At 49.5% G+C, this 20,895-nt stretch overlaps 1 protein-coding gene across 1 annotated transcript in view; it reads right to left on the reverse strand.

The window, feature by feature from the left end:
- The window catches only part of ZC3H7A (zinc finger CCCH-type containing 7A), a 40,667-nt gene extending 21,595 nt beyond the window's left edge, over positions 1-19,072 (reverse strand). Inside the window, exons 1-11 of the mRNA XM_015409909.1 lie at positions 19,005-19,072; positions 16,020-16,059; positions 12,618-12,815; positions 11,098-11,256; positions 9,773-9,853; positions 9,615-9,653; positions 8,083-8,116; positions 7,182-7,453; positions 4,079-4,283; positions 2,882-2,946; positions 1,367-1,565 (exon numbers count right to left, since the gene is read on the reverse strand). Coding sequence (XP_015265395.1) covers positions 1,367-1,565; positions 2,882-2,946; positions 4,079-4,283; positions 7,182-7,453; positions 8,083-8,116; positions 9,615-9,653; positions 9,773-9,853; positions 11,098-11,256; positions 12,618-12,815; positions 16,020-16,059; positions 19,005-19,072 — 1,360 coding nt within the window. The remainder of the gene's footprint in view (positions 1-1,366; positions 1,566-2,881; positions 2,947-4,078; positions 4,284-7,181; positions 7,454-8,082; positions 8,117-9,614; positions 9,654-9,772; positions 9,854-11,097; positions 11,257-12,617; positions 12,816-16,019; positions 16,060-19,004) is intronic.
- Positions 19,073-20,895: the final 1,823 nt, after the last annotated feature.

Consider the following 20,895-nt stretch of genomic DNA (forward strand, 5'->3'; position numbering starts at 1 on the left):
GCGTGAGACGACAAAGGAGAGGGGGGGGGGGGGGGAGTTGGGAGAGCTTTAGGGGAGGGGGGCGGCACCCTTCCCTCTCCCCAATACGGCTGCCCCACAAGCCTCTCCCCTCCCCCCGGCGTCACCTTCGGAGGCGAGCAGCCATGGGAAAGGGGAGGCAGGGGAGAACCTGCCTCCACCAGGCTCTTCACAGTGGTGGGGCACAGAGTCCTCTCACCCATACAGGACACACGGACCGGCCTTCTGCCAGAGCAGACCCTCAGTCCACCAAGGCCAGTCCTGCCTACTCAGACTGGCCGCCGCTCTCCATGGTCTCGGGCAGAAAAGGGTCTTCCGCACCACCTCCGTCCGGCCCACGATTGAACCCCTGAGCCACGGCCCATGCTGAGGACCATCCCATCCCTGGCCTGGCCCTTTTAAACTGGAGATGCTGCCAGGGATTGAGCCTGGGACCTCCTGCAGGCCAAGCAGAGGCTCTTCCACTGAGCCATGGCCCCTCTTGACAGCCCTCCAGGGTCTCAGGTGTAGAGGTCCTTCCCATCCCCTCCTGCCTGGTCCTTTTTAACTGGAGATGCCTCTGGGGACTGAACCTGGGACCTCCTGCAGGCCAAGCAGAGGCTCTGCCACTGAGCCACGGCCCCTCTTGACAGCTCTCCGGGGGAGGCGTGTCCCATCCCCTTCTGCCTGGTCCTTTTTAACTGGAGATGCCTCTGGGGATTGAACCTGGGACCTTCCACATGCCAAGCAGAGGCTCTTCCACTGAGCCACAGTCCTTCTTTACAGCTCTCCAGGATCTCAGGCGGAGGTCTTTCCCATCACCTCCTGCCTGATCCTTTTAGCTGGAGATGCTGCTGGGGATTGAACCCGGGACCTTCTGCATGCCAAGCAGAGGCTCTGCCACTGAGCCACAGCCCCTCTTTACAGCTCTCCAGTGTCCCAGGCGGAGGTCTTTTCCATCACCTCCTGCCTGGTCCTTTTTAACTGGAGATGCCTCTGGGGATTGAACCTGGGACCTTCTGCATGCCAAGCAGAGGCTCTGCCACTAAACCACAGACCCTCTTGACACCTCTCCAGGATCTCAGGCGGAGCCTTTCCCATCCCCTCCTGCCTGGCCCTTTTTAACTGGAGATGCCTCTGGGGATTGAACCTGGGACCTCCTGCAGGCCAAGCAGAGGCTCTTCCACTGAGCCACGGCCCCTGCAGTGGAGAAAGCAACATCCTCAGTACATCCAGCGCTGCGTTGTTTTGTCTGCTCGCCCCGTCCTTCAAGGACACTTTGAGAAGCCCCCTGATCTCTCAGAGGAAGGGGGGGGAGTAAGGCGGAAGGGACGGTGGCAGCACATGGGTCCCTCCTGCCGCTCCTTACCTGTTTTGACAAAGCACAGCGGGCAGGCCTGCCTGAGCTCGTGGGTGCCTTCCAGGGGATTCCGCGCGACCAGGGAGGATGCCGCCGACACCGGCACGGTCGTGGGGCTGCTGCTAAAGACACTCGAGTAGTCGTTCCGAGCCGGACCTGAAATCCCAACGTAGTTCTCAGACCCAAACAAGCTAGTTGGCCCATTCATCTGTCGGGAAGAAACAAAGTTGTCGCCTGTGAATTTGTGATCCATTTTTCATTCTCATCTGTAAACTGATGCAGAGGAAGTGTTATTAGCACAAAAGCAAAACATTCAGTCTCGTGTTTCATGTATTCCCACCTCTAAGAAGACATTCCTGTTAGAATTTTGAACAAGGACAACGAAGGAATTTAAATCTGAACAACCGATATCTGTTAAAAGTTTGTGCAGATATTTATGTTTGTAAAAATACTTTGTCCCAGTGCGTCCCGGGCCTCCCGCCACGATGGCCCCCGAACAGCCCCCCCAAGCCCCCCCCCCCGCACTTACCAGCTACAGGGACATTGGGGGGACGGCTGGCGACGATAGAGCATGGCCGGAGCCGACAAGGGAGGCGGTCGGCACGGCGGAAGGCACAGGCCAGCGGCGGCATGGAGGCACATCGGGGCCGTGGAGTGGCGGAGGCCCTGAGCACTCGCCACGGCACCAGAGGTGGCAGGCCGAGGCGGCGAAGAGGCGCGCTCGCCGGGCGGGGACAGGGGAGGCATGCTCCAGAGCCGCGGCGCTGGCTGGGCAGAGCAGCTCACCGGCATACAGACGGGGGCGGGACCAGCACGGGGCGTGGCGGCGTTTCTCCCTTTGAAGGGAGGCAGGGTCGGCGGGCTGGAGGAGCTTGGGCGCGAAGGGGGGTTATAAAAGGGGGAAAGGAGACGGCCGAGAGGGAGAAAGGAGGCCGTGGGAGAGAGCGGAAGCAAGGGAGAGCGGCTGCAAACTGCCCGGAACTCTGAGGAAGCCGGGAGGTGAAGTAACCTTCATCTGTCAGTTTGGTGTCGCGGTTAAGTGTGCGGACTCTAATCTGGGAGAACCTGGTTCGATTCCCCACTCCTCCACATGCAGCTGCTGGTGTGACCTTGGGACAGTCACAAGTTCTCTCGGAGCTGTTCTCTCAAGAGCAGTCCTCAAAAGAGCCCTCTCAGCCCCACCTGCCTCCCAGGGTGTCGGTTGTGGGGAGGGGGAAGGGAGAGGAGTTTGTAAGCCGCTCTGAGACACCTTTGGGCAGTGAAGGGCCATGGGGTATAAATCCAATCTCTTCTTCTTCTTCTTCTTCTTCTTCTTTGTGTGCCCCTGGCCTGAGGCCCTCTCTCTCCTAGCCCTAGGGGAACACGCCTCCGCGCCCCCGAGCTCCTGCAGACACCCTAAGGGCTTCCCCGGACAGTCGGCGCCCGTCCCTAGGGAACCCAGGAGAGGGTGGCTGCAATATAGAAACGGCCTCGGGGCGGGGGGGCGCGACACGTGGAGAGTCACGATCCGCATGACACACTTACAAGTAAAAGAGGAGAGTTACTGTTTAACGCTGATGTGCCGTCTCTAGAAGTAGAACTGGGTAGATCTGAAGGGTTACAAGATTTAAAAAAAAAAAAAAACAGGTTAGGTTTGCAGACATCTTACGCTCATGTAAACCGAAAAGAGCATCGCCTTTGTTCAGATGGGCACGTCACACTTAACCCCTGCTTCTGCCCATCACCAAGCGCCTGGCGCGGCCATCCTCAAACATGCTGCCAGAGGGGCAGAAGAGGAAGGTGCAAAAACCAAACCGCCATGTTGGATTCCCCCGCTCCTCTCTTAATTCCTGGGACAGGAAGAAGCCCTGGGAACCAGGACTCTACCGCTCAGGGAAACATCAGCAGTCCACAGTTCTAGTCTGAGAGCCATCCTTACCCAACAGCGGCCTGCCTTACAAGACTGTACCTTTCTTCACTTAACGAATGCTACGTTCAGGGCTCATTTCCTGCGGGAACGCACAGGAGCCGAGCTCCGGCAGTAAGGAGCCCAGGGGGCGGGCACATGCAACAAGCCCTGCCCCCTGCTCCCAGCACCCCTCAGTCGGGCCACGAGGAGCAAGAAGCAGCCAGGTAAGTTGCAGAGCCCCCCCGCCCGCCTTCAAGTACCAGCTCTCCCTCCCCTGCGAGGGCAGATCTGCACGTTCACACCACCCCCCCATAGCTAGCAATCCAAAACAGTCCAGTGGCACCTTTAAGACCAGGATTTATTCAGGTACAAGCTCTCCCTCCTCTGTGAGGACAGATCTGTGCGTCCCCCCTCCCCAATAGCTAGCAATCCAAAACAGTCCAGTGGCACCTTTAAGACCAAGTTTTATTCAGGTACAAGCTCTCCCTCCTATGCGAGGGCAGATCTGCACATTCCCCCCCCCCCATAGCTAGCAATCCAAAACAGTCCAGTGGAGCCTGAGCGGTGGGTGTCGCCTTCTGACACGCTTCCGGTGATGTCAGGGGGTGTGGCCTATGCAAATAGGTTATGCTAATGAGCCCCTGCACCTCTTTTTCTACAAAATGACCCCTGGTTACGTTCAATTAGACTCTGGCCAAGCGAGCTTCCCCCCCCCCCCCCGCCCCCAGCAGTGTGCCCTGTTTCCTAGCAGGGGAAGAAGGCTTTTATTCAGACACACACACCCCTCCCCTTCTGTTAAGTTTTTTAAAAAAAAATTACGACTGGCACCTCACCTCTTTTAGAATCACTGATTGAAAAAGTACTTAAACAACAAAAGTTGTCCAAGGAGGAAACCAAGGGCTGGGAATACATTTCAGAAAAGGCAGCGGCGGGAACGAACCCGGCTCCGACCGGCAAAGTCCCCAGCAGCGGAGTGGAGAAAGGGACGCTGGGGGCGATGGTGGCCACGGGAAGGGCTCCTCTGTCCACGGTGCTGGGCTGGAGGAGGAAGGAAAATGTCCACGTTTAATGCTGCGAGAGGGTCCCAAAACCTTCAGGGAACTCCATTCGACTTGTATTTGAGTTCTCCTATACTTTGTCTCAGCCACTGAAGACTGGCATCGGCTGCTGGTGTGGCGCTAACTTTTAAAATGGGATTTTATTTTTAGTACTGATTTTACTGGTTGTGGGGCTGGTTCCAAAATTGCTGCTTCCTGTGATGGGCGGGGACTTCTGCTTCAGGATGCAGTCAGGAGGCAAGAAATTCCAGAGCGAGAACCTCTTGCGAAACTGCCGTGCAAAACACTTGTGTGCTTTGCTGGGGCTCTGTGGTGCCTGCAGCATTCCTACAACCACCTCCTAAATGCTGCCCGGATGACTATCTAAAGGCGGTTGCGACTTGCAGCCCATGACAAACGACTGAACTACGACAGTAGAAAGAGCAAGAGTCCAGGGGCACCTTTAGCAAAATCACGGAGATATTTTCGTTAAACTGTATGCCAGACGAGTTAGATAAGAACCAAAGATATTTTATTTTACATGTTATGACAGCTGCCAGAAATTTTATTTGCAACGACATGGAGGACACAGCAAATTCCAATGCTACGTGCGTTGATGCCGAAGATTATGGAATGTGCTGAAATGGACAAGCTGACAAATATATTAAAAGGAAAAAAGGAAGAAGAATTTATGGGACCCCGGAGGGCGTTCTATGACTGGTTAAAACTCAAGTATTGAGAAAATAAGACTAAGTGAAAAATAATAAGAACGATAGATGAAATAGTTGTGAAATTCTAATAAGAAAATATGCATGTAGAATGTTAAACTGGAACTTGAATATTTTTACATTCCTTTTTTTCCTTCCTTTCCTCTTCCCTACTTTTTTTTTTGAAATGATTTTTATTATTTTCAAACAAAACATGACAAACATACAAACAGATATGAGAGTAATACTAGTAACACTATACCCTTTAAACTACCTCATACATATATATCTAAATGCCACTCTTGCTACGATAATATGTTTACTATTTAAGCAATATCTAAACATTCCCCTGCTATTTTTCTATACAGCTATCTTTAAGTTTTACAACTCAATAGGTTAACATATTTTCCACTGGAGGACCTCCTGATGGCACCTGGTATTTTTGGCCACTGTGTGACAGAGTGTTGGACTGGATGGGCCATTGGCCTGATCCAACATTGGCTTCTCTTATGTTCTTACGTTCTTACTGATTACCTTTTTGTCCAAGCATTCTACAATAGTCTTCTACAAAATATATTTAAATATTCCCCTACATCATAATAAGATTCTTTTTTCATGCTTTTTGTACAAGTTGTCAAGACTTCTAAAATCCTTAAGCCAAAATTAAATGCATTACATCTTTTATAAAAAAAAATTTAAACCTTAACACCTCCATAAATTTACATTCTATGTAATTATCAATTATCAACCTTGAACAATCTTATTCTAATAAACATTCATGGATATTCCCTAGACCGGATTTTTTCTTATACAATTCATACTCTTTTTTGTTAGACTATTTATGAGGCTAGTTTTCATCTTCCCATAAGTATTTTAAATGAGGGCTAAATTTTTATATATATATATTCTAGCACATCTTAACCAGTCAAACATAAATAGGGATTCTCTAAACCAATCTTATAACAAAATCCCTAAGCCGGTCTTATTCCTATATCTTAATTTTTTCTTTCTTTTTATAATTTCTTCTCTTGGATCTATGCCTCTTCTCCTTGTACGTGGAAATGCTTTCTTTCATGGTCTGCCATCTATAGTCAATGTTTAGGTTTGGAGAGCTCCGTAGAATCTGATAAGCTTCAAATATCTTGGGAGGAGATCCAGGCTGTGATTATTGACTAAGTGAACCAGGCAGTCAAGGAGGCTTTTGAACAGATATTAGAGCAAAAACCTTCAGCATTAAATCAAATCACTGGCAAGAAACCCCAGCACCGAACTGTGCAAGAAGCAGAACAACTCTACAATCAAGCTGACCCAAACAACAGTGAAAAGGAACTACGGCGCCCAACTGTGCAAAGAGGCAGGGCAATGCTATAATCAAGAGGAACTAATCTACGGGTGAGAATCAAGCTGACCTCAGCCGTGAGAATAATAGCTCTACTAAAGGACTGCCAAATTCTGGAACCATTAAAAGTGCAAGGAGGAGAGATGAAACAACCCTTCCCTACTTTCTTTAAAGGTAAAGGTCCCCTTGCTCGAAAGCCAGTCAAATCCGACTCTAGGGTTGCGGTGCTCATCTCCGTTTCAAAGCCGAAGAGCCAGCGCTGTCCGCAGACGTTTCCGTGGTCATGTGGCCGGCATGACTAAACACCAAGGCGCACGGAACGCTGTTCCCTTCCCACCGAAGCGGTACCTATTTATCTACTTGCAATGTCTTGCTTTCGAACTGCTAGGTTGGCAGGAGCTGGAACTAGAGACGGGAGCTCACTCCGTCATGCGGCACACTCGGGTCTCGAACTGCTGAACTACCGACCTTCCACAGCCTGCAGCTCAGCATCTTAACCACTTGAGCCACCGCAGCTCCTACTTTCTTTACATAAACTAATAAAAGTATTTATAAAAATAAATAAATAAATAAAGACTAACAAAATCCGTGGCAGGGCGAGAGCTTTCATGAGCTTTCTTTTCTACTGCTAGAGACAGAGTAAGATGGCTACCACCACCACCCCTCTTTATCTACTGAACTACAAAATGCTTCTTCCTTACTTGGAGAACCAATTCTGGAGGAGAAATTATTGCGGACGATTGAGGGGCCACAAACAGAGCATTCCAGGGAGATGCAACGTGTGGAAATTTTTTCTCTGATTCTGACAGAGCTTTCATCAACTTTATCCCAAGGAAAACAGCGGGCAGCTTACCATGACGCTTTCACCGGGGTCAGAGACCGAGTCTAGCAACTCATCCAGTTCGTCTCCGATGATGATATCTCCGTCCCCACAGTCTAAACAGCTTTCGGGCATGGTAAAAACGGTGCCTCCGTTGGTCAGCGAGGCACGAGGCAGCGAGCCCTTCTCGGCCGGAAGCCCCACCACAGAGGCGACCGGTAACGGCGGCAGGTCACTGGACACGTCGGGAGCAAAACTGGAAGAGGAGGAGGATGAAAGAGGCTTTTCCTTCCAACTGGAAAAATCTGAAACAGATTTTGGTTTGCAGAGACAGCTCCTCAGAACAGGGATTCTTTTAAGGGTGAGGTAAAGACAACAACGACACAAACCGCCCAATCCTCCCTGAACTGTAACGGGACGGAGACGGAACACCAACGTAACTGAGGCCCAATCCTGCCTGCAACTCAATGTTTTTCAGAACCCTCTGCGCCCCACTCTGCTCCCAAGGACAACAGCCCATGTAAAAATATGATTTATGTGAAGAACCAAACTTCTGCAGAAGGTAAAGTTACAGCATTCCTCTTAACTCCGCTAGGGAGAGGCCCTTCACGCAGGGAATGAGGCCCTTTGCCTGTGTACTCTGAGGCAAACGTGGCCCATTATCTTTCAGCCAAGCATCAACCCAATCTGCTACCCCACAAGTTAGACCGGGGGATCTGGCACTAGTACGGAAGGGAACAAACACAGCAAGGGGGAAGATTACATCACTGCAGAAACACAAGCTGTAGAAATATGTTGGAAGGGGCGCAAAGGGGAAAGACAGGAGCCTTTCTGAGCTGACCTGTTTAAAAATAAGTCTGGTGATGGAGCACAGAATTGCTCTTTACGTACAACTTTTCCGTGTTAAGGCGGTATATAGTCCAAGAAGCCTCACCTGATTCAATATCTTCTATAGAGGAATTTGAGCCCTGCAAGCAAGCAAAACATCCGTTATGAGGTTCTGCACAGCGGCTGCCTCGGGCGGGAATTCTTCTGGTTTTCAACAGCTCGCCGGTACTCAAGGCAGATTACGTGGTGCAAGACAATGCAAGCGAAAAAGACGAGACACTCCAGGAACAGCACAATTAGGACTACAAAATATTAGGAGAATACTAAAAAGGCGGCAGGCGTGGCCCTCAAAAAGCAAAGTTTCAGGCTATTTCAGAGACTCGAGCTGAGCACGCCAACAGGCATCAGGAGACCCAAAAAAGCTACTGCAAGAACAAAACAACGTGGTTTTTGAAATCCTAAAATGTCCAATGTAATTTACGTGTTTTCTCATAATGCTACTTTGTACAAGTTGGAAAAAACAGCAGAAAAAAACACCCTACTTAAACGGGCCCTCAGCCGGCGCGCATGAGACAGGCCCTGTACATTCTTGTCTGTAAGAACAGTACTTTCTTCAAACAGCAAGCTACATCACGCACAATACATTTCATTTCCTGTGGCTACTTTACAAACCTGGCTCATGATTCTGCTGCCAAGATCTGGTGACGCTCACAAGGCAGTTTAGAAATTTAAGGGCCATTCGATTTAGAAATGTAATGGAGGGGCTGTAGCTCAGTTGAAGAGCATCTGCTTGCCCTGCAGGAGGTCCCAGGTTTAATCCCCGGCATCTCCAGTTAAAAAGGCCCAGGCAGGAGGGGATGGGAAGGACCTCTACATCTGAGACCCTGGGGAGCTGTAAAGAGGGGCTGTGGCTCAGTGGAAGAGCCTCTGCTTGGCCTGCAGGAGGTCCCAGGTTCAATCCCCAGCAGCATCTCCAGTTAAAAAGGACCAGGCAGGAGGGGATGGGAAAGACTTCCGCTGAGACTCTGGAGAGCTGTAAAGAGGGGCCGTGGCTCAGTTTAAGAGCATCTGCTTGGCCTGCAGGAGGTCCCAGGTTCAATCCCCGGCATCTCCACTTAAAAAGGACCAGGCAGGAGGTGATGGGAAAGACTTCCGCCTGAGACCCTGGAGAGCTGTGAAGAGGGGCCGTGGCTCATTGGTAGAGCCTCTGCTTGGCATGCAGAAGGTCCCAGGTTCAATCCCCAGCATCTCCAGTTAAAAAGGGCCAGGCAGGAGGTGATGGGAAAGACCTCCGCCTGAGACCCTGGAGAGCTGTGAAGAGGGGCCATGGCTCAGTGGCAGAGCCTCTGCTTGGCATGCAGAAGGTCCCAGGTTCAATCCCCGGCATCTCCAGTTAGGACCAGACAGCAGGGGATGTGAAAGGCTTCTGCCTGAGACCCTGGAGAGCAGCTGCCAGTCGGAGTAGACCTTACTGAGTTTGAAAGACCAATGGTGTGATTCAGGACAAGGCAACTTCATGTGTCTTCATGGGAATGCAGCGTCTATTGTCAGGATTCCCATTCCGGCTCTCCTAAGAGGGAAACTGTTCCATCAACACCCGAAAGCGCAGTTCACAGAAAGACGGGAAACAATTCTTACCTTATTAGACACTACTCCAGAGGCAGGGTTGGCGGGAAGCTGCAATCAAGCAGATGGTTGTGAGCAGCTGATACGGAACAGCCAGGTATCAAAACCAACATTGTAAAAAAGAGAGAGAGACAGACACACAGACACACACACACACCCTGGGAACTTACTTTTGCTCGAACGTAGGCTTTTCTTATTTTTAATCCTAGCTTCTGAGCGAGCTCTTGAGTTAATTTTATCACGCTTTCATCCTATTTGAAAGCAAAAGAGAGAGAGAGAGAAAGCGTGAAAGATAATCCCAGCCGCTTTAATAAAGCGCAGGACTTCCTTCCCCTTCATCCAATAAAAGCGGCTCAACGCGCAGACCCGTCGAGCAGAGAATAGACTTGTGAGAATCTCACAGCACGAGAGAACAGGATCCGCCCCTGATCGCTGGCCTCTTCCCCGGAGGAGCTTGCCCATTAAAACGGCCTGGAGGTCTTTGAGCACAGAGTCGGAGTGACAGAATTTTAAGCACTGCCCCCCCCCCAATGCTCCAGGAGGCCCACGTGATGAACGCAAAGTGGGGCGGGGCGGTGGGGCTTAAAAGAGGCTAAGCTTTGTCAACATCCCCCTGCAAGAACACTCTAAGGCGCATCTGTAACGATTCCTTGTTTTTGTGTGGGCGTGTCTCTTTAAAAGTTTGGTTGCATGACGGTGGTAGATAGAGTGGTTGAGAGAGGCAAGTGTGGTATGACTGGTGGTTGACAGAGAGGGGGAGGGGTTTTTGGAAGTGAAAATGAGTGGATGAGTATGTATGTCAGTCAGGTTTTACAGTTACAGGTTTGAGAGTAGATAAGTTGAGGGAGTTCTGTGTGTGAAAGGAGAGAGAAGCAGTCCTGTGTGGAATAAGTTAGTTCTGTGTTGAAGCAGTTAAGAACAGCTGAGGTTGTTCTGAGAGAAAGTATAAGAGATCTGAGGGCTAAGTTTAGGAAAACGTGAAGTTTAAGTGAAGAAATGTTATAGTAAAGTCTGGGTGTTATAACAGACTGGAAAGAGACAGTGAACCTGTATGGCATTGAGATAAACCAGTGATACAAAGCTACCTGAAAAGATCCCTGTCAGTAAGGGAGAAGATTGTGTGTGATACACCAAGCAATTGTTCAGTATTTACACATTACTAGTTACATTGTTCTACCCTCTTATTTATGATTTATTTCAATAAATCCTCTTTCATTCAAGTATACCAGCTCTGAAATAAATACTTCCTCAGGACCACATAGTTCCTCGTAAGCCTTGAACTCGGTCTACCAAAATAGGAAGAGCAACAGTAAAGTATAAAGGTTTGGAAATCCTTAAAATTTCCTAGTGGCAGTCGTATATACCCAGATAAACAGAATAAAAAGAGAACTTTTAAAGGGAACTGGTCCTCCCCAATAAGGAGGACGTCACAGCATCGCTTCCCCCAATGCCGAGCAGCATCAAGGCCAACCGCCCGCCGGTAGGATTTGCTTACTTGTGGTACCGCCAGGGAACATTTCGCCACCGCATCGTAAGCCTCCTGGTACCTCCCCAGCTCCTTCAAGGCTCTCGCTCTCCGGTAGAGAGCTCTGAAATTGTTCCCGTTCAGCTTTAAAACGATCCCGCAGTCTTCCAGAACTTTATCGTGCAGGCCCTGGTACCGGTGGAGTGACAAAAGAAAAGGTGGGCTTAGAACGTTTGGCGACTCAGACCCAGGGGTGCGAGACGCCGGGTCGGGTTCGCTGCGCCGCCGAATCCCGTTTCTGAATCGCGTACGTGCGGGGGCGGCAGTCTGTGACCCTCTCTCAGCTGCGTGACCTTTTGAATCCCAGGCGCCTTCCTGCCGAAGAACTGTTGTCGTTCCACCCTGTGAAACCCAATCCAGGCCTTCTGTCTCTAAAAGCTCAGCAGCAAGAGAGGAAATATTCCTTCCTGCCTCCCTTTCCCCTCTCCCCCCCCCATCCCACTGCCTTGAACTGTAACCACCCTCTGCAACATCCCTTTAGTTCAGGGGTGGCCAAACTTGCTTAACGTAAGAGCCACACCGAATAAATGTCAGATGTTTTAGAGCCGCAAGACATGAACAAATATCACACACACGTTTTTATTGAAAAAATATGCAAATTTGCTTTTTAACAACATTAAATTGATACCTTCAGATGGGGAGAGAGGAAGGAAGGAAGGAAGGAAGGAAGGAAGGAAGGAAGGAAGGAAGGAAGGAAGGAAGGAGATAGGGGAGGGAGGAAGGGATGGATGGAAAGAAAGGAATGAACTTTGAACCAGATTAGTGTAGTGGTTAAGTACGCGGACTCTAATCTGGGAGAACCGGGTTTGATTCCCCACTCCTCCACTTGCACCTGGCTGGATGACTTTGGGCAAGCCCTAGTTCTGACAAGAGCTGTCCTTGAAAAAGAGCAGTTTCTGTCAGAGTTCTCTCAGCCCTACCTGCCTCACAGGGGTGTCTGTTGTGGGGAGGGGAAGAGAAAGGAGTTTGGAAGCCGCTCTGAGACACCTCTGGGTAGTGAAGGGCCATGGGGTATAAACCCAATCTCTTCTTCTTCTTCTGTGTGCTGTGTGTGTGTGCCTGGAAGTCATGGCAACCTCTGGCGACTCCTACTGTGGCATGGAGGCCGTTCAGAGAAGTGGCTTGAGAGCCTGCCTGTGGCTTCCCGGCCCTGGTATTCCCTGGAGGTCTCCCATCCAAGTACTTGGCAGGGTCGGCCCTGCTTGGCTTCCGAGATCTGATGAGATCGGGCTTCCCTGGGCCATCCAAGTCAGGGCTCCGGGGCTGTTTTTCTAATAGGCACCCGGCCTGATCTCGTTCAGAGGAACTGTGCCTGGCTCCCGAAGGCCCTGGGCATCACCCAGCCTCCTGAGCCAGTGCGCTTTGCCCCCTCCTCGGTTGCCAACTCGAGCCGCAAGAGAGGCTCGTAACTTGGTTTCAAGGGCAAAGGACTGACTCCCCCCCGCCTTCGAAGCAGGTCTCAGAAGAGCAACGAGACAGGCACCGCTCACCTTTTTAGAATAACACGCTATACGGTTCACGTGCATCCTCTCTATTATTTCGTCGGAGATGTGGATTCCCTCGCTATTGGCATAATCTGCGATGTTTAAAGCTTCGGAGTAGTGGTTCAGTGACCCGTCCCAGTCGCCCTCTCGGTACGTATCATTCCCTTCGTTAAACAGGTTCTTGACAAGCTCTCGTAGGAATACCTGGAACAAAAAGAAGCGCTCACAAGCCAATCCGTGCCTTTGAACTCTATCAGAGGCCTCTTCCCTAGGAACGCCTGCTGGGCTCTCTCAAAGCAACAACAGAAGGGGGCAGCTGTTATCTGGCCCTTCCTGATACAGTCCTAGAAACCGCTGCCAGTGAGACCGTGGCAAATAAATAAGGGATACAGAAAGTATTCCAGTGCCTTCTCTCGGCCACAGCTGCAGTCCTAGCAATAAATAAAAGGACCACGGTGAACTGTCATGATGTGCAAAATTCTTACACAGTGAAGAAAATAATTACAATGGGTCTATCCATGGATTCTCTGTATAAGTTATCTTTCACAAAGGCATATCAGTTAATTAAACGTAGAATCCTGGATATAGAAATGCAAAAACTAGTTAGCGATGCAAGCAAAGCCTGCTCCCCCTCGAATTTTGGAATCCTTCCAACTATCGGCCATCGGCCTTCATACTTATCAGCCCTTTACGCTCCACAATTGCGCCGAGCATTTGCACTTGCTAGATGCAATATGCTTCCATCTGCTGTTACCTATCTCTCCTTATATATAATTGAATAGTGGGTGCCAAAGTTCTAATTCTAAAATGCACTCCCTTAGTGTATGGCTGATGGCACTGCTCCTCAGCATATATCGCCACCAATCAGAAGGCAAAGCCCGGGTCCCGCCCACACCACAACTGCTGCGACAACCTGGTCTTTTGCATATGGAAGCTGATTGGACTTCAGGCCATTCCCCCCCCCAAACCCCCCCCCCCCCCCGCAAGGCAGTTGGGATTTTCAGTTGCATAACATACCTCATAGGGGAGAGGAGAATGGGTAACAATGGTTACCACTCTCCAGGTGAGGGCTACAGATAACTCAAACATACAAATGCTCTTCAGGTAGCAGAGATCAGTCCCTCTGGAGAAAACAGTGGACTCTGTCATTAAACCCTGCTGAGGTCGCCACAGGAAACTGACACTGTTTGCCCAAAGCCAGAGCACTCTCCCAGAGCCTCTTTCAAGATCCCGTTGTATTTATTTCCGCAACGGGCATTATTTCTAGTAACAATGATGAGATACGTCTTACCTTTTTAGGTCCAATCTTATTTTACATGATAGGCTGTCCAGACGCTTTTAAGGTGCGCTACCTCTTGAATGATTTGTCACCCGAAATAACTGAAAACGTAGCCTCTTTTTAAAGTTTGGTAATCAAGGACCGTCTGCACAATGTATAGATGCATGTGATTGATTCATTTCTCCTTGTTACCTATTTATCCACTTTTGTTTCTTCCTGTAACCTAACATATGCCAATAAAGGTCTCCGTGTGTATGTAGCAAAATTTCTTCAAAATATCTATTTGAACCTTGGAATCAAATTCTACAATGCTTCCACAAAAAGCTTCCACAAAAAATTACAAAGTTCCAAAAAGACTTCGTCCGAACTGCCTGAATAGAACCTGAGCACACACAACAGTTCAACAACCCTTCATCCCAACCCTAACAGCTGTCTTGTCAATTTCAAATGACAACCACATTGACGATTTGAAACTGACAAGACAGCTGTTAGGGTTGGGATGAAGGGTTGTTGAACTGTTATGTGTGCTCAGGTTCCATTCAGGCGATTCTGACAAAGATCAAGGAAACTCGTTGACACTCCAGAATAGTGCATTGGCCTCCTGGAGACTTTTTGGAACTTTGTAATTAGGACTTTTTCCACACTGAAGTGTTATATGTCCTGATTGTTGATCATTTATTGTGAGCTGCCAAGGTTGTTATTCACTTTGTACTTTATACTTTATTGTATTTCCATGTTTTGCACCGGACCTTTCATTTCTTTAAATTGTACACTGGACTATTCCACTGTTTTAACAATTTGATCTCAGGTTCACAAGTCTATGGTTGTTCTCAATGACAAATGGACTATGTCAAATGTTATGATCTATCGCTAATGTATGTTTTAACACCCAATCTTTTATGGCTATCTACTGTTTGCCTTTTGTATATGCAATCTTCATGCTGTTGTACACTCTTATTATCAATTCTTATTTTATTATCTTATTATCAACTCTTATTTTATAAATTAAACATATACTGTGATCTATCGCTAATGTATGTTTTAACACTCAATCATGGCTATCTACTGTTTGCCTTTTGTATATGCAATCTTCATGCTGTTGTACACTCTTATTATCAATTCTTATTTTATTATCTTATTATCAACTCTTCTTTTATAAATTAAATATATATTGTGATCTATCTCTAACGTATGTTTTAACACTCAATCTTTTGTGGCTATCTACTGTTTGCCTTTTGTATATGCAATCTTCATGCTGTTGCACACTCTTATTATCCATAAAATTTATAAAATTAAATATATATTGTGATCTATCTCTAACGTATGTTTTAACACTCAATCTTTTGTGGCTATCTACTGTTTGCCTTTTGTATATGCAATCTTCATGCTGTTGCACACTCTTATTATCCATAAAATTTATAAAATTAAATATATATTGTGAGCCGCTATTCCAGACAATTCCATTTTTTGTGGAACTATTGTAGAACTTGATTCCAAAGTTCAAATAGATATTTTGAAGAAATTCTGCACAGCTGTGGTCCCAGCCGTGCAAAACTGTGATACATCAGAGCAGCCGCTGAGGGCCACCACCGGCATTCCCGCCCCGCCACAACACAGACTTTGCCATCTTCGCCACCCTAATCCGAATCACTCGCTGTCTCTGTACCCTGCTTTTTTCAGGTAAGGGTCTCCCAAAGCAACTCGTACCGGTCAAGCGAAGGGGGCCATCGCCTTCCATTTACGCACTCAAGAGACCACGGGAGAGAAGGGGAGGGGGTAGGGTGACCGGCCCAACCGGGTCGGAAGAGAGGGAACCCGGGTGCCCAACTGAGGCTACGCCAGGGCTCCCTGTCCTCACAGCGGCCTTTGCTCCTGTAGCCCAGTCAGAGAGGCCGGATCGCCCCTCCCCTCCCTTCCGCAGTCCCAAGTCAGTCCCTGTGCTATGCAAAACATAAAGCCCCCGCCCTCCACCATGCTGGGACCGTAAGCGTAACCTGCTGATCTGCCAAGACAGGACTCCCCGACTGCCTCAGAGCAACAGCTAGCGAAGGGAAGGAACGCCACGTAGCCGAACGGCTTACAAAGACGTGTCAGATTTACAGCCACAACAGAGAAGGGAGGAAAGTTACCTCATATTGCTCTTGTGTCCCGGGGAAGGGTAACGTAGACCTAGGAGAAACCAGAATGGAGTATTTTAAAATGTATGCAGGCCTTGCCCAAATGGTATATAGCCAAGAGAACTGGGGGGGGGGGGGGGAAACTCCCCACCTTGAAAGCTTTTTTTAACTTGTGGTTAAAGGTAAAGGTTCCCTTGCTCGAAAGCCAGTCGAGTCCGACTCTAGGGTTGTGGTGCTCATCTCCGTTTCCAAGCCGAAGAGCCAGCGCTGTCCGAAGACGTTTCCGTGGTCATGTGGCCGGCATGACTAAACACCAAGTCGCACGGAACGCTGTTACCTTCCCACTGAAGTGGTACCTATTTAAAGGTAAAGGTTCCCTTGCTTGAAAGCCAGTCAAGTCCGACTCTAGGGTTGCGGCGCTCATCTCCGTTTCAAAGCCGAAGAGCCAGCGCTGTCCGAAGATGTTTCCGTGGTCATGTGGCCGGCATGACTAAACACCAAGGCGCACGGAACGCTGCTACCTTCCCACCGAAGTGGTCCCTATTTATCTACTTGCAATTTCTTGCTTTCGAACTGCTAGGTTGGCAGGAGCTGGAACTAGAGACGGGAGCTCCCTCCCTCATGCGGCACACTCGGGCCTCGAACTGCTGAACTACCGACCTTCCACAGCCTGCAGTTCAGCGTCTTAACCCCTTGAGCCACTGCAGCTCCAACTTGTGGTTACGACATTCCAACAATTAACCAAGAGCTGCCAGGTTGCGAGCCCGATGGGGTTTTCAAAGCAAAGAAGGTGCAGAGGGGGTTTGCCCATTGCCTGCCTCTGCGTAGCGAACCCGGACTTCCTTGCTGGTCTCCCACCCAAGTACTAACCCAGGGCCGACCCTGCTTAGCTTCTGAGACCAGAAGAGAACGGGCTCGCCTGGGCCATCCGGGTTTGGGCAAGAGACAAACAGAGGTGCTTTGCCCTTGCCGGCCCCTGCGTTGTGGCAACCCTGGGCTTCCTTGGAGGTCTCCCATCCAAGGACTAGCAACGGCTGATCAGGGTTTGGCTTCCAGGCTCCAAGACGTTCGGGCTCGTCTAGGGTACTGAAACTGCTGTGTTCTCAAGCACCCCCTTCTCCACATCTCTGAGAATTCCCCAAGCCGGAGTCGGGAGCTCAGGGTCATCCGTGCTTCGTAACAGGTGGAGAAGAGTCCCAGCTCAGCATCTGCCGCATGCAAGACTGCGGCCTGAAGGCTGAGCCACGGTCCCTCCCCAGAACTGTAGGCTGGGAGGTCACCGGCATGAAGAACGGACTCTTTCCAAAAAAAACTGTCTCTTTCCCCGTTTTAAAGCACGGAAGCTGGGCCCTGCCAAGTCAGCCAGGACGTTCAGAGCGGCAGAGAAAGGGGGAGCATGACGAATAGCTCACGCTTATTTTATTATTTATTGATTTATTTCTCAGATTCCTAGCCAAGGCCGGGTTACATAAAATCAGCCTCTCTTTACAGTAAAACAACTAGGACATTTAAAGCATGGCCAGGGTCCGACTTACCTGAGGGACCGCCTTTCCCCACATATACCCCCAAGAGCACTTTGGTCGGGGACACAACATCGCCTGGTGATTCCAGGCCCCCGGGAGGCAAGGCTTGCCACGACCAGGGCCAGATCCTTTTCGGTGGCGGCCCCTACCTGGTGGAATGAGCTCCCGGAGGAGATCAGGGCCCTGCGGGACCTTAGGCAGTTCCACAGGGCCTGGAGGAGCTCTTCCGCCAGGCTTTCGCATAGGGGCCGCCACTGCCACCACCACCACCACCACCAATGGTGTGGATAACAACGGGGCTAGGGAAGATCTTCTACAACACCACGTGGCACTGGTACCACCGGACTTACTTGGAACCAACTACAGGACAAGATCACCCCCAAAGAACTGTTACCATCATGAGATTTATTTGGGGACCATCCTGTTTTCATGGAGCACTTTATTTTTATCTGTGTTATTTAATGGTTTTATCGCTTTTATTATGTTTTACGTGGGCTCTGGCCCCTTGTAAGCCGCCCTGAGCCCGCTCACGGGGAGGGTGGGGCAAAAATGTCAAAAATAAATAAATAATAAATAAATAAATAAGCAACGCTAGAACCAATTAACAATAACATAGTGGGTGCTAGTATTGTTACTGAATCAACGACGGCTCCCATATCAACTCTTTCTTCCCGTAACCGGCTCCTAAGTCTTCTTCAGGTGTGTGTTTCAGGCGGCTGGCACAGGCCGCTATTACCAATTCCAGAGACAACAGGGCTTCCTGTCCTTCAACTACTAGTTGTTAATGTTTAGTGGTGGCGGCAACTCCAGAAACCTGGCGGAAGAGCTCCTTCTTACAGGCCCTGCAGAACTGTAAGAGGTCCCGCAGGGCCCTGATCTCTCCTGGGAGCTCGTTCCACCAGGATGGATCCGCCACCGAGAAGGCCCTGGCCCTGGTTGTCGACAGCCTGGCCTCCTTAAGACTCGGGAGGGCCAACCGGTTCTGGGCCCCTGAACGCGGTGCTCTCCGGGGGAAAGCCTGCATCTGAACTGGACATTCAAACAGCCGTAGAGTCCGATCCCTGCGGGGAAGAGCTTTTCGCACGGTCTGCAGGCACAAGGGTGCTGCCTGCATGCTCAGGCAGCCTTGGTTTTCTTACATCCGCATCCTACTCTGCCATTCACAGAGGCACGTTTCCTCGGCACTAAAGGGAGATTAAAGCCCGCTGCCCGCCAGACGCTGCCCCTTTAGTAATGCCGCTGCTCACACGGGCAAATGGAAGGCAGACCATTCTGTGCCTATCTGTGCACTGAAAGGCCAAGCTGGCTAATCATTACGCTGTACACACACAAGGTCCCACGTATTTCTTCAGTCAACGCAAGTTTGGGTTTAAACCAAGGCAATTACACCGGTTGCTTTAAACCAAAGCAAACACAGACGTTAAGAATCCCACCGCCTCCTCCAACAGACATCCAGGAACGAGGAAGGCCTTACTGTATAAACTGCAGTCCCTTTTTGATCTCTTGCTGTCTGATGCTTCTATCCACGGAAACATTGGACATGTTATCATGAACATCCACTTCTTCAGTATGCAGCTACTGAAACAAAACGACAAGAGGGCAGTTGGTGGGTCGACCATTCAGGAAAAGAAACAAGACACTTAGCTGTGCAAAGGAAATGAGCAGTACATATTTCTCGTTGGTCAGAAAACGGCCCGGGGGGGGGGGGGAGAAGTAGAAAATGTTAATTCTTTCCTTAACTTGAGCTTCCTGAGTACAGCCTTAGACGAGAACCTGCGTTTAACCTGCAGCCCACCCAAACCACACGCCAGATGCTCAGTAAACTGAGCTCCAGAGACAAACTGGACACACGAAACAGAAAAATCTCCTAAAATTTGAAAGCCTCTTCAAGCGTGGCCCGAGCACAGCTGCTTTGCAGAAACCAATACCGGGCCAGCCAACCAGCAGCTAGCGTGGCTGCTTCCCTATCTGAGAAGAAGACATTTAAAATGCAAAAGCGAGAAATGAACCTGCAGTTAAACCTGCAGTTTGGCTGCGACAATGAAATTCTGACTTGACCTAACCGCCCAGGGCTCACGGGCCAAGCAAGAACAGCTCTGTGGCAACTCCAAATCGTTCTCATTTACTGAGCGGGAGCAACGTCCGCGGACTCGACTTGCCACTCACAATCTCAGAGCGTCACTTCAAAATCTGCACCTTGCCTACTGCCCTGGCAAGAATCCTCCCAGTGGCTTTGGAATTCCAGCAGACACCAAAGGATACCTCACAAAGAGAAACTGTGCATTGCTGGGGAGACCGCAGCCGAGCGTCCGTGCGCGCTGAGCACAGTCCCGTCGCTTCCGACTCGTGGCTACTCTACGGATTAATGTCCCCCCCAAAGCGTCTTAGCGTTAACCAGCCTTGCTCTGGTCTTGCCATCTGAGGGCTCTTGTGGCTTCCCTTGATGGAATCAGTCCCTCTCAGGCTGGGTCTTCCTCTCGTCCTTCCGCCTTCAGCTTTGCCTAGCACGGCTGTCTTTTCTAGCGACTGTCGCCTTCTCAGAGCCATAAGCCGGACAGGCACAAATACTTGTATGGAACGTTAGAATACTTTTGAAACTAGATCAGGTGGGTCGTTGCGTCGGGTCTGAAGCGAAGGGACAAAGTTTGAGTCCAGGGGCACCTCTAAGACCAACAAAGTTTGATACTGAGTATAAGCCTTCGTGCGCAGGCACACTTCTTCAATGTATCTGAAGAAGCGTAGATACACACACACACACAAACACAGAGAGAGAGACAAAAGCTTATACTCAGTATCAAACTCTGTTGGTCTTAGAGGTGCCACTGGACTCAAACTTTATAAGTCTATTGTTTTTATGTGTTTTTATAATACTGCATTCATGCAGTGTTTTATTGTATCAACTTGATGTACGCCGCCCTGAGAAGGCAGGATATAAATCGAAAATAATAAATAAATAAATAAACTTTGTTTCCTCAGCAGAGTTATTCCAGTCTATGCCGGCTGCTTTAAACAGGCTTAAACTGGGGTAAACAGGCTTAAACTGTGCACAGGCTTGAACTGTTCAAACACTGATTTAAACTGGCCTAAACGGTGCACAATTGAGCTGCGAGACCTACAGTATCCATAATTACAAAGCTAGCAGTTAAAAGAACAAGGTAGATGCAGCGTAAGACTCACTGAAGACCCTCAAGAACGCAACGAGAAGAGCTGCTTTATAGTCCAGTATCAGAAATACTAACGAGAGAGGTTCAGAGACTTTGTATAGCATTCGTTAATGAGAAAGGCACTACACTTTATCTGGGGGAAATTTTAAACAGGACGTGCCAGAGAGCTAAACAGACACTGAAATGAAGCCCTACTACAAA

Source organism: Gekko japonicus, unplaced genomic scaffold, assembly GCF_001447785.1.
Source record: "Gekko japonicus isolate JY-2015 unplaced genomic scaffold, Gekko_japonicus_V1.1 scaffold78, whole genome shotgun sequence".
Lineage (NCBI taxonomy): Eukaryota > Metazoa > Chordata > Lepidosauria > Squamata > Gekkonidae > Gekko > Gekko japonicus.